Source organism: Hirundo rustica, chromosome 1 (genome assembly GCF_015227805.2).
Source record: "Hirundo rustica isolate bHirRus1 chromosome 1, bHirRus1.pri.v3, whole genome shotgun sequence".
Lineage (NCBI taxonomy): Eukaryota > Metazoa > Chordata > Aves > Passeriformes > Hirundinidae > Hirundo > Hirundo rustica.
This window is the reverse complement of record NC_053450.1, coordinates 111,487,860-111,501,702: the sequence shown is the minus strand read 5'-3', so window position 1 is coordinate 111,501,702 and position 13,843 is coordinate 111,487,860. Positions and strand designations below refer to the sequence as shown.

The following is a 13,843-nucleotide window of genomic DNA, read 5'->3' as shown; positions in this document are numbered from 1 at the left end:
GACCTTAGCTTTCTGTGTCTGGGGCGAGGCATACTATCAAGGGCTAAGGAAGTTTTACTGGGATTCATAGAGCTGTAGGAGCTTCCGTACAAGAGAACTTTAATTTATCTCTAGTTCCTTAATAGGCCATTTGTCTGGTAATCTGGCTTTCCTCTTCTCTAGCTAAGCTGTCTTGTCATAGACAAGCCATAGTACTATGTTCCCGTGGGGATGGGGTATGGAGAGTATTAGGTGGGTGAGAATCCTGGTCTTCACTTGCAAGGGATATTGAATAATGCAATTTAGCTATAAGTATATGCATGCTCGCACACATGCAGAATAAAACTAAAGAGCAGCACTTTGATCACAGCTACAGAATAAAGATGATTATTTTCTAAATAAATTCTGAATTATTATGGGGTTTTCTTTGTTTTTTGTGGTTGCTTACTGATTTCCTTTCAGTCCATTACTGTATATTCTTTTTTATGTTAAAGTACCAGTATGTTAATAAATTTGCAGAAACATTCCCATAATGGAAAGTTCTGGATTAAGTTAAGAATATCAACTGTAAGATAGCCAAAGTATTATAAAAATGTTAACTGAAGATTGTGTCTTTGTTAAATACAGGTGTTACTACAGAAATAGTATATGCCAATATTTTTTTAAAGAACTACCCAAAATATGTCTGTTTCAATGAGGAGGTGGATTTGCTGTCTTTATTACTTGGGCCTTTGCAGACATTTGCTGGTTTGTAAGAAACAGTATGATACTGCATTCAGAAGGTATTAATATTGTTGATATGAAACACACCAGGATAATACATCATGTTAAATATAAAATGCATTCTGTGAAAATAGATTATTTTGTCTGCCAAAATACTTTCCTTGTGTGCAGTACAGGTGTGTGGTAATTTTAAGCTTCTAAGTCTTTGTCTTTAAAACAAACAAAGCCTACATGGAAATTGCAAACCATTTCTGTAGTTAAGAAAATAATTGTTTATATGCTTAAATCTGCAAAAATATCAAGCTGCTATTTTTAACACATGCGACTGTTTGGAGTTGCAGGACTTGCAGTCTTAAAGCTACTTGAATTGCAGTCTGCATGGAATATCAAAGAACAGTATTAAATTATGTGTTAGGAGCATGTGCAGTATGAAGAGGAGTTGGATTTGGGAAGTAGACTGTAGGAGCTCTATACATGCAGACTTATTGAAAGTATAGTGTTGAGTGCTACAGTTGAAAGGAATCCACTCTGCGACCAAGTTAGTGGGAACATCGTGGTGTGATCCCAGGATTTCACAGCAGTCTCACCTGAAAGAAGCCCATGGATGACCTAAAGCATTCGTTAATACCTTCTGCTCTCTTCTTGTGCCGCGTTAGGGCTCCTGTGGTTGTTGCAGAAAGTGGCAAAATACTCAGTGGACATTGGTGTGGGAGGATACATGCTGATTTGTCTGTGTTGCATTCCCTATGGAGGACTGTGGAGGACATGGCCTTCCCAATGTTCCCATCCCACCTGGGTTCTGGAGTGGCAGTGGTTGGGATGGGCAAAGCCAGTTTCATTGGGCAGAGGGCCCTTGAGTACTCAGTATCACTCATCCTGTCTGTACACAAGCCAGGGTGAATCTTTTGGGCTGTTCTTTATAACAACACGCTCACAGTCATCAGGCTGTGAGACCCAGTTCCTTAGCAAGCTCTGCTGTTTGCTCTGCTGCCTGCTCTTGTTTATTCTGCTTTGTGATCTGTGGGGAAGGGTCAAGTAACAACAGCGATTCCAGAACAAATCTTTGTAGGCATGCATTGCTAGAAGTCCAACCAGGAAGGGGAAGAATGACTCATAGTAAATACTTCAGGGATTTTCAGAGCCAATGTCTCCATTTACTCTTCTGCTGTACACTAGCCAGGCTATGAATTGTGTCTCATGAAGTTAACCAGATGGCACTGTGAAAGGAGCACTGAGAGAACTGTTTAATGTAGGAGGACTCTTTCTATTATTAAAGGAAGTTTTTCAAGTTAATATGGGCATAAAATTGGATTCCAAAGAAAGGTGGACTCACAGATGTCACCAGTGACGGAAAGAATGTATTGCATGTAACTATGATGGAAGAGTATGTACATTTAAAAAAATACTTTCACTAAAATTTTTTTGGTTTTTTTGAATTGAAAAATGCTTTATTCTATGGAATGCTTGTCTGTATTTATTATTCTTTAGGAATGAACCTGTACTGAAAGTCAGGACCTGATAGGAAAAAGGTCTCCAGGGGGAAGTACCAGACAGGCAGTGAGAAATACACTTCAGGGAGAGCTAAATAACACCTATTGAGAGGAAATGAGATAAAGGCAAATATAGCAAATATTTGTGTAACTAAAAATCACTATCAAAAGGAAAAAACAGGGAAGGCATATAAGAAAGGTGGTAAAGCTAGTGATGTTTTGCGAGGTTGCTAGGAAGTTTGATAGGGTAGTACAACATAAAGTATTACATGTCTGTAATCTAAGAGGAAAGTGCCCCAAAATGCTATTGTAGATAATAATTTAAGCATACCATTTTGTAGTCACATTGTAGGGCTGTGGCACATACTGGTGAAATAATAGAAAAAATCACTCAGATTGTAGTAGTTAGTGGTTCAATATGGACATAACAGGGAAAAAAGGGGAAAACTTTCCAGCTTACCGTCTCTTGCAGTTGATGTCCAGTGTGGATACACACCTTTTGATCATTCTGAGTGAAACCCAGGATTTAACCAGAAGGTCCTGTGGGATTTAGCTTGCAGCAAAAGTGCTTGTCCCTGATACCGACACATTATTTCACCTCAGTCCACCCTACCTTACTTCAGACTGAGCTGTAACAGAGATAGGAGAGCAGATGAGAAAGAAGAGTGAGGAGGGAAAAGTATGTCAAAATCCAGCTTTATTTTCATCTGTCCCATGTGGCAGTAAAAGAATGGGGGGGGCAAAGGAGTCTGTACTCATGGCACTGTCTTGAAAAAATAGTTTCAGTTTTCATGCAAAGATTTCCAGTGTCTCCAGAGCTCCCCAGAATATCTCAAAACCTGCTTCACCCTTGCTGCTCCACTTGCCCATAGATTTCAAAGCCTATCAGTTAAATGTAGTGCACAATCTGTGCTCCTGTGATATCTAACATGACAAAAGAAAATGGGGTTAAATGCTATGTCCCTTGACAATTTATGGGTTTATGAAGCGAGAAGGAATTTAGAATAATGCCAGTATAATATTTTTTTCATTTATCTACACTCTGATATGTCAGTCAGTTCCAGCTGATAATAGACACTGACAATGGTTGTGCCAGCAAAAGAAAAGGAAACTTCCCCTAATAGCCATTAGCACAGTGTCTTTAAAGTAATACAGCAGGAGTCACTCATTTTGTGAAACAGCTTCACCTCAGCGCAAAATTGTTATCAGATTAGGGTAGAACCTGGTATGACAAACTAGGTACTGGTCTGGGGCAAGTGCACCACAATTTGTCTGGGTGCTGACTGGCTTTCTCTCTGGCAAACACCATGCCTGATCTGTGTTTTTTGACAAGAGTAAGTATTGAGTATGTTGGCATTTTTCTGATTCTATCAGCAGTTTAATTGGTTCAACTGTGATTAGCACAAAACTTCCACAGGTTAGTCTGCACAACGTTTATTTGATGGTATTTAATTAGAAATATGAAGGTGTCAATGTTTTTCCCATTGTGTTTGAAAATCATTTAAAAAAAAAACCCAAACACAAACAAACAAAAAACATCCAAAACCAAAAACAAACAAACAAAAAAACCCCACCAAACATCAACAGTGTTTCCACTGTGATGGATTTCTTTATTTTTAGAAAAAGTTTGTTCCCAGATCAGAGCATAGCATATATGCAGCTTCATCACTGTTTGCTCCTACTTTTGAAGAGAGAAGGAAAGAAAAATATTAAAAGTGAGATTTGATATGAATACACATGAATATTATAGAAATTTAATTTTACAGAAATTAAAAGCTGAAGAGGGGAAAAAAATGAAGAGATGCTGGTAAGGTCTTAAGTAAAAGAACACAACTGCAGTTGGAGTAATTGGACTGTGAAATATTAATCTTCCTGATTTTTGTACAAGTGACTTACTCATAACTATTTATGAGTTTCTTAGCACTCAATTCCCCCTATCTCCCCCCCAAGACTTTGTGGTTTGCTTTTTTGCTTTAGGATGTTTTTTGATGTTACTGGTGTTACCCCCCACCTCTTCCCCTCCACCCCCCTACCATTTATGGTACACTCCCTGCTGTCTAATTCCCCCGAAAAATGTCAGCTACTGCTGCTGGACTGATATCCCTCTGAACAGATTAACATGATGTGTGCTCCTCCAGTGTTCCCTGAATGCAAATGGTGTGTTTGCATGTGTGCCTAGCATGGCTTTTTGATAGTACCAGCCATGTGTAGAGCCCTGCTTCATGTTAAATACGTGAATACGTTAAATATAACACAAGGCACACTTGTGGTAGTGTTGATAAGAACTTGGGAAAAAAGGCCTTGATTATAAGATAATGAATTAACTTGGCATTTGCTATAGTACTATCCTATGCTCCACTTTTTCAGAGAGCAATTAAAGTTTCACAAGGGGAAATTTAGCAAAGACATAAACGAAACAAAAGGTGATGTAGTACTGTCTGGAAGTTGTGTTAGATACCTGTCTTGGTGGAGAAGAATAAAATACTTTAGAAGAAGAGGCAGCAAAAAGAAATTAGCACTGAACCCTTAGAGTGTAAATAGTGATGGAGGCATATGCCTGCTGGGAGTATTTGGTTCTTACTGTGTATTGCAGGTGGAAAAGATGTCAGATGTCCTGTCAGCATGGACCTTATTTGCACCATGCCACAGTTTGAAACACAAGAAACACAGAGGGAATAAAGCACTGAACAGGAAATTTGGGCTTGTTCTCTCAGTTCCCTGACTGGGAGTCAGGCTTATAAAACTTCCAGTGGGTGTGTTTCTTAAATTTAGTAGCATTTTACTAAGCTGGTTGGTCCATTTCTGAAGGTTTGGGAGGTTAGGTGAAGAAGAGAGGAAGTAAGGACTGAGGTGGGAACTACTTGCAGTTATCACAATTTAGGACCTTGAACATCAAATTGAAAACATGTGAATGGGAGAGCAATTTCAGTCACATTCAGCCTGTGACTCCTTCTCATTGTGCTTGCAATCAAGGAGTAAGAGATTGTCATGTTCTCCACAGACATCTTTACTGCAGCACTGGCATCTGGTTCACATCTGGCATGTTTCAGGAGGGTGGAGATGAGAACACTGTACACTTTAGTCACTTAGTATGAACAGCCCTTTTTCCTCCAGCATTGTAGCTTTTAGATGGTGTTGGTAAAACCTGTATTTTTAGGTGATCTTTTGTAGCCAAAGGAAACTCCTAGCTCAATACGCCAAATTTGGATTGACTGTGGAAGTGGACACACATGAGGTGCAGTGATAAAAGTGGTCTCTCCGAAAAGCTGGAAATGGGTACATCAGAACTTGTTCATCTGCTTCCCAGAATATGCAGAAATCTAGATTTTGTGCTAAGCAAAAGGCCTCAATAGTTTGTTATGCATAGGTGAGAGTATTAAGGATGCCTGGTCGGAAAAGTGTCTGAAGACATTCTCTTCTGTGGAGGGAAACAGTGTTTTAGCAGTCGTCAAACTAAAATTGAAACAGTTTCAAGACAATTTAGTGATCTTCATGCACTGCTCTGGATCCACTCTGGGAAGTGATATAGTGCAAACAAGTACCGAGAAGAGAGACAATCTGTTACCCAGCTGAGAAGAACGCTGTTTTCCTAAGAAAAGTACTTTGCAGTGTATGGTGTGTGGTCATTAGTCTTTGAAGTAAAAAAAGGCTCTAAGGCCAATGGATAAAACATCGCTTATTCTGTGAAATAGGTAATTTGAATTAAGAGGACAGGAAACAGAAGAAACAGATATGCCCATCTGTAGTACTGAAGGAGGAAGTTTCTACATGTCTTTGATAACTTGTAAAAGTACTGCTCCCCTGTTCATCAGGAGGGAGTGAGGTGAATCTAGGAACATTGTCCTTCCATTTTCCTTTTTGCCTGCGCAGGCAACTAGAATAGATTTAGCCTCTACTCTACTGGGGAAGATAAAAGCTGTTTAAATAACAGGAAAAATTGTATTTATCCATCACTTAAGAAAGCAACAGAACAAGTGGGAACCAGTCCAGCTGGACTTTGCCTTTACACTGCCAAGTTTAAACTCCTGAAATGGAGACTGGTGTGAGACATGAGTAAGATGGTACAGCCCAATAACTGGGCTCAGAGAAACCCTTAGAGAAGAGTAGAGAGCATTTCTGGGAGCCTGATAGACAGACTTGCTTATACAGTCTCTGTCTTGGAGCTCAAGTCAGCTATCAGGTTTCCACCATGAACTCTTCTCTTTATTATATGCAAAACAGGGGATTTTTTTTTTTTTCCCCTAGCTTTGTGTTGGAATACAAATGCCTGCTTTATGGACTCCTTTCTATTGTTGCACCCAAAAGTTTAGAGTTCAATCACCCTAAACTTACACATTTAGTAATGAGTTTTTTAACCTGTTTCTTAAACTCATTATAGGCTTCTTTCCAGTTGGTTTTTTTTTTTTTTTTTTTTTTTTTTAACTTCACTTTATTGTGTTATTCTGGCAAGTTGTCAACATGTATATTACTATTGACTTTGCAGTTTGAGGTTAAAGCTCCACCTGGCCTACCCCTTGAGTATTTAAACACAGTAATGCCTCTTGGTAGGAAGCATTAAGAAAAAGAAAGAAAAAAAAAAGGATAACTTTTAGAAATGCTTTTCTTAAAAAAGCTTGTATTTCTGTGTTCAGGAGGTGCACTATACCAATTGTTTTAAAGAAATTTATTAGAGGAGAAGGCATTGTTCTGGCAAACATTGAAGAATTATGTCTAAACCTGCCAGACACTAAGAAGAAATAAACCACACCAATGGAAACTATTTGATTTATGTTTTAAAAAGTCACGAAAACATAGTGGATGGTGAGGGGAAGACACCTATTCACCCTCAGAAAATAATAGAAAAGGTTCCATCCAAAACAGTGTGACAGAAAGTATTCCTAATCTGACTGTTTGTGGGAATTCCTTGCCAGGAGTCTATTACCCAGAACACTGACTGAAATGAATCTCATTTTTTGTTTTTTTTAAATGCAAACTGTGTAAGGTCATTGATAAAAGCGTCTAGAAAAATCTAATATGCATCTGCATATTTTTGAATTTACTTGGAACTTGGAACTCGGAACTCATACAATGTTCTTTGACAGAATTGGTCTTGGTGATAGACATGTTGGATATCTATTGAGTATTTTTTGCTTCTTTTGTACTTGTAAGCAATCAGTGAAATGCAACCACTCAAGAAAGAAAATGAAGCTCAATCTGAGATTCATTCACTCAGCGGGAGTTCTCTTCTCCACAGGTGCTTATTACTATGTTACACATAACCATAATAGCTGAGCCCCATCGGTTGTGGCTTCTGAATAAATTCTGTCATTTGTCGTTCCCACTGTTCTGTGCTTACCTCAACAGAGCCATTTTTTGTGAAGTTGTATTTTGTTGCTTGTTTTATTTGCACACTTACTCTATGTATGCATCTCTGAATACATTACGCTCCCCCCTTGGGGAAGTAAGCGCACACGAGTGCGCATTCAGAGAGGGAGAGGCATTCTCCCTCTATTCTCTGCCCCGCCCACCTCAGCTGTGTTTTGTTGGGGGAAACAGTTGCATGGGGAGGAGGGGGCAATGTTTGCAATGACTGGGTGGTTCGACCTTCTTAGAAATAGCTCCTGCACAGGTGGCTGTTGTCTTTTTGGAAGCAAGTTTTACTTCGTGGGACAATCAGTTGTTGTTAGCTGCTGCCCTTTCCTTATAACATTCTGACAATCGTCTTGCACCAAGCAATTGGAACGTCATGAAACTAAAAGCCTGAGATTTTCAAATTTGGGATGCTTTGAGGTTCAGTTTATACCGCCTGAATTTCAGTGCAACAAACTTTCTCAGTGTATCAACATTGAGGACCACATTAATCATCCTCAGGGTGGTCGTCCAGCTGAATGGTCCAAGGGGGTCTTCTCGGTATTGCTCAGTGTAAACCAGTGTCTATTTTTTCCACTTCAGCTAATTTTCCTCAAACCAGGCAGGTTGAATTGCAGCACTTTGCTTTCATATGAAAACCATGTTTTGCTTCCAAGGAAAGAGTGTGGAGAGGGGCCTTTTGGCTTCAAATGACAAGTCCAGTCGACAGTCCCTTTTGCCATTTGACTCCTTATAGAATAGGCCTTGGCAGGCAGTGTGTGAGAACCTTAATTCGTTACCGCTGTCAGAGAGATGTGCATTGCTTTCTTTTATGTTCTGGTTTCCTGTGGAAATTAGACTTTTTTTTGTCATGCTTTCTCTCTGACAGGCTATCCAACCCTATCCTACTTAGTTTTTTTAATCCATTGGCCAATTTTAGTCCTATTTAACACTGAGGCAGATGCCTTAATGGTATTGAGTTCTACCACTGTAATGAATACTGGCAGCCAGATAGAGGAGAGAGATGTAATTAATGCCTGTTCTGATGAAAATATTTCAGTGTGTGCTCAGCTCTTTCTAGGTATCAGGCTTTATTAGCTCTGTTGTGAACAAAACTGCCTGGTTTTATATTGTAAGCATTGTTGTACTGCTTTAATTGGTGACTTTGCCTCTGTGGTTTATCCTGCTATCATGCATCAGAGCCCTAATGAGGGTTCAAAATGCCACTGAGCATGACTATGTTGAGTGTGCATGCTGATACTACCAAGCATGAGTGTTACTAATTCTGGGAGATGATAGAACTCCATAAGGACAAAAATCTCTTCTTTTGTCACTTTCCCTGACCCTGACTCCTTAGCCGTTCTTGTTTTATGGGAAAGCTGGCATCTGCTGCCTGGGGTCTCCATCCTGAAGCAAAGATTGCAGCATCTTGGGCTGCTGAACACTTTTCCATGCCAGAAATCCTCCTTGAATCATACAGCACTCACCTTCACCAGCTTTTGTCCTGGGACCCAGGGCTCCTGCCTCACCTTCTGTGCTGAAACAGTGCTGTATCTTGCCTTATTGTTGCAGAGCAGTGTGCCTGCTGTGGGTGGAGGAGCGATGTGGAGACAGTTCACTTCCTCTCTTTTTCCACTAGAAAGATTGTCCACGTAGTACCATGGTAGGAGGTAGTAAATGGAGATTAAGACAAACATTGAATCTCTGGGACAGCTCCATCACTTGACCCGAGGGAGCCAGTTTGACTTGCATAATTCAGGCATTTCCTCTCTTACACGATAATCTCTTACCTTTTGTGTTTTGCACATTCTGTAAAAATGTGGCAGAACAAGCATGTTTTGCCATCTGGACAGAAAAAAATCATGAAGATTATTTACTTGAAAGTGCAGAGTATCTGTTGGAGCACCTAGTCTAATGTAGTCAAACCCTTGTACAGGGTGCGAGCAGCAAAAGCGTGCGTTCTTTTCAAATTTAAAATTTACTAAAAGGCATTTATATTGGGAATATAATATTGGGAATGTAATATTGGGAATATGCTTAGATATATAATATGTGCAAGTTCAAAAATTATATGGTTTAGATCACTGCTTCACTTATCTTTTAGATTTGAGGTTTAGAGTTGACCTGTCAGATTTTCATAAAACAGGCTGGTTTTATTTTGAATTATGGATCTGAAGCAGAATTGGCAAATAAGGTGATATGTATCCCGGTAATGAGATTCTTTTTAAAATGCCAGGCTTGACTCACAATGATGTTCATAGATGATCTTGGTTGAGTTACTGAATAAGTATGCAAGAAGTATATATTTTTTTCCTATAGCAAGATATTTAAACATTAATTTAAGAATACGTCAGCATGTCATGAATAAGTATTCCTGCAGTTTAGTCTGTTTCGTGGTACCTCTAAATTTTGCTTAGACTTTTGTGTTACTCTAGTCTTGTAAGTGGTTTTTATCAGCAATTGAAAATAGTAGGGTACTCACCACTAGTTCTGAGAAATAGAGATTGAATGTAAGTATGTGCATGCTATGTTAAAAGCTTTTCTTTTTCTTGTTTTTCATTGATTCTTATTTTTTCTTCTCATAGTGTATATCCTAGCTGTACGTGTCAAAATGTGTGATGAGTTTGCAGACTTGTCTGCCTTCACAACTCTTCCTTCTTCATGCTTTTTTTATTACTCCTATCTTGGAATATACTGCCTAATATGTAAATATCAAAAGCACTGTAAAATGGGAGAGAGCAATTTACTTAATACCATGCATACACAATTTATTTAAGTTTTTTTAAAATAAATGAGCTCTTCTGCTGTAATACAGGAAACTTTCTGCAGAGTGCCTGCAAACACTCACAGTTAGCAGTTGTCTTAATATTGGTTAACTGGTAAAGCACCTAAATCTCTCTGAAATGAAGGATATCGTTAATGTTGCTTGACAAATTGGAGCTGTTATGAATAATATGACCCTATGGATCAGAACAAAACAAACTTTTTGTTTTCAAAACTATTTGTCAGAAGGATTTTTTTATTACTGTGTGCCAAGCTTTTTTACTTCCATGAACTGATTTTTGATTTGTAAAGGGTTCTGAGAGCAGCCCTGAATTTTCACATGGCTTCTATGGCTTGGCATAGCTGGAGTGCCTGGAGCAGCAACTGGCTTTCCTTAGGGTTGTCTCTCTGGAACTGAATAAATTTTGCTCTGGTTTGTGACTTAGGGAGAGTTTAAGTGTGTTGGCCATGGGTGGCTTAAGGGAACAAAGGAGTTTTTACTTTCCAATTCTAAATTTAGAATATGCACTTCTGACATTCATTTCACACCTGTAAAAGTTATTTGAAGAGTATAACATGAATATGTAGAAAGAGGATAAAGATTTCCAGTTGCAATTTTGTTAATGTTTTTGTTCTTTTCCTTTTCATTCCAGTGAAATGAAGCAGAAGTTGGATGAAGAGGGTAACAAGTGCAGCATCCTTTCCAAGCAGCAGAAGTTCAATGAGCACTGCTGCATTCGCTGCTGTTCCCCTTTCACATTTCTTATCAACAGCAAGCGACAGTGCCAAGACTGCAAATACAACATCTGCAAGAGCTGCAGCACTTACCAGAAGAAGGAGAAAGCTTGGATTTGCAGTGTCTGTCAGCAAGCAAGGTAAAGGCCTATTGTTCAGCAACTTGTGCAAAACAGCTGTGGCCTGGCCTGAGCTTTTCCTTGTATTTGTCAGTAGTTAACTCTGGTGGGATAGGACATGAAGTATCTGTGTATGTAGAGATTGATATATTCTGGACATGCCTGGGTTTTTTAGAGGTTAATTTGTTCTGAGAGTGTTTGGTTACCTGTTGCCTTTTCCAGGCTTGTTTAGCTGGACTGATGGATCAGCAAGCAGTAACTGGGCATGGTTTGTACAGGACTGGGATGTCCTGAAACACCTGGGTTACTAATGGAACCTGAGCACAGATGGTGGTAAGGCAGTTAATAGTTTGGCAGCTACTGATGAGTCAGGAATGGAAGGAAGAGTATTTGTGAATAGATCATCCAGCTGTGACTGTGTTTTAGAGTGCTTTTCTAAATGCCAGCTTATTGGTTTGGCTGCCGTGAGCTTACTTTGGCAAGTACCCAAAGAAAATAGCAGTACAACCTGTTATAATTCATAACATCTGCTAAGAATATGCTACCAGGCTTCTATTTGCAGAGGGTATCAGGGATTTACTATCTCACCCTTCTGAGGGTAACAGAGACCCAGTATTTAAAGACAGCACCAGAAAAACAAAGCAAAGCACTTAACAGTAGCAGAGGGGGCATTCCTTGGATGGTGACTGTGATAGTCCTTGTCTCCAAGTTCCAGAGGCAGCTGTAACTTTGGTGACATAGTCCTGACTGACAAGTCAGAGTCCCTTTAACTCAGACAAGAAGGATGAATGAAGTAACTCAATTTCTTACGGTTTAATTTTGACCACTGGTGACTGAAGCAGTGGAGCGTATGTGACAAAGATGGCTTTTTATTCTTCATCTTTCTCTTTAGTGGAGAATGCAGGATGAAGACAAGAGACAAGTCCCTTTGCACTGCTTTATGATGCTCCTGTGCTCACTAAAGCCATACTATTTCCTCTTGTTTCCCATTAACACCCACTTGAAATCACAGAATGTCTAGGTTGGAAGAGACTTTCAAGATCATAGAGTCCAACCCATGCCCTAACACCTCAACTAGATCATGGCATCGAGTGCTGCACCCAGTCTTTTTTTAAACACATCCAGGAATGGTGACTCCACCACCTCCCCAGGCAGACTATTCCAGTACTTTATCATTCTTTCCGTGAAAAACTTTTTCCTACTATCCAACCTATATTTCCCTTGACGCAGCTTGAGGCTGTGTCCTCTCATTCTGTCAGTTGCTCACTGGAGAGAGAAAGCAACCCCACCTGACCACAACCACCTTTCAGGAGGTTGTAGAGAGTGATAAGGTCACCTCTGACTCACCTTTTCCCCAGGCTAAGGACCCCCAGCTCCCTCAGTTGTTCCTCATATGGCTTGTGCTCCAAGCCCTTCAACAACCTCATTCCTCCTCTGGATGCGCTCAAGCACCTCAACGTCCTTCCTAAACTGAGGGGCCCAGAACTGGACACAGCACTCAAGGTGTGGCCTCACCAGTGCTGAGTACAGGGGAACATGATCTCCCTGCTCCTGCTGGCAACAGTATTTCTGATACAGGCCAGGATGCTGTAAGCTTTCCTACAGGATCTGTGAATTAAATGTGTGCCCTTTCACACAGATCCTTAAAATCATAGAGATCCCAGACAGACAATGCCAATTTCCAAACATCAGTCTTTGAAGGCAAAGGTGGTTGTATTCTTTGGGGCACCTGATCTTTCTCTGCTTTTTACCCTGGAAAACTTACAGAAACCTTTTCCCTGGTGAGGAGGCAGATGAATGACAGGAGTAGCTTTTCCAGTAACACAGAGAGCTCTGGAGCCAGTTCTTGTTTCTGCCTTAGTCATTCAACCATTTCATATTACACCTCTTTCTTCCATTTATCCTGTGTTCACCCATATGGGCAGCAGCACAGCAGTCAGGTTTGTGGATGCTGATGAACTGCACTTAAAATACCTTTTGCTGACTCCACAGAAGATGTCTCAGAAGAATTTAATTTCAGAAGAAAAATCTGTAACTATATTATAAAAAGGCTATTTCTGACCCTTGAAGTCAGAGCTTTGCCCACAAACCTGTGCAGCCCACAGAGACACCCACCGGTAACTCAGTATAAACATTTTCTTTATTTATGAGACCTGAGACACAGCTTGAGTAATTTTTCTGTGAATAAATTAACAAACACTGCTGCTAATCATTTTATGTTCTGGTTTATTGCTCTGTGCTACTTAAAAAATCCCTGTAGGTAGACAGGGGCTAGTATTCCTCAAAGACTGCTGATGTATTTTGATTTGGTGGGGGCTTTTTTTTGTGGTTGGAGGGGGTGGGGGTTTTTTTGAGGTTTAACTCTCGGTCAGTATTTCTTCCAGGCGAAAGCAAAGCAGTCTGTTGTGAGTTCCTGCCGTCTCCACAGTGACTTATTCCTCAGGTGGACTGTGTCCTCATGCCTCTCCCCAGCTCCTCTGCTTGTGTCTTTTATTTAAGGTTTGATAAGGCAGCACAGGTAGCGGAGGTGGTTCTTGGATTAGCTGTTATTTGCCTGTACATCTTACTGCACAATAGAAAGTGAGCTCTAGTGGGCTAGAAATATCTGAAGGCAGTGTTCTACACTCAAGAAAAGCAGCCATATTGGGTTAGTCTTTTAAGGCTTGACCCCAGTGGAGATACCTCTTCTGCTGATTTTCATCTTCC

General features: G+C 40.0%; 1 protein-coding gene across 8 annotated transcripts in view; it reads left to right on the top strand.

Moving 5' to 3' along the window:
• Window positions 1-13,843, top strand: part of MYRIP (myosin VIIA and Rab interacting protein) — a 211,513-nt gene that overhangs the window by 83,478 nt on the left and 114,192 nt on the right. For all 8 annotated transcript variants that reach the window (XM_040077677.2, XM_058422475.1, XM_058422467.1 and 5 more), the window contains exon 3: window positions 10,937-11,158. In XM_040077677.2, coding sequence (XP_039933611.1) covers window positions 10,937-11,158 — 222 coding nt within the window. The remainder of the gene's footprint in view (window positions 1-10,936; window positions 11,159-13,843) is intronic.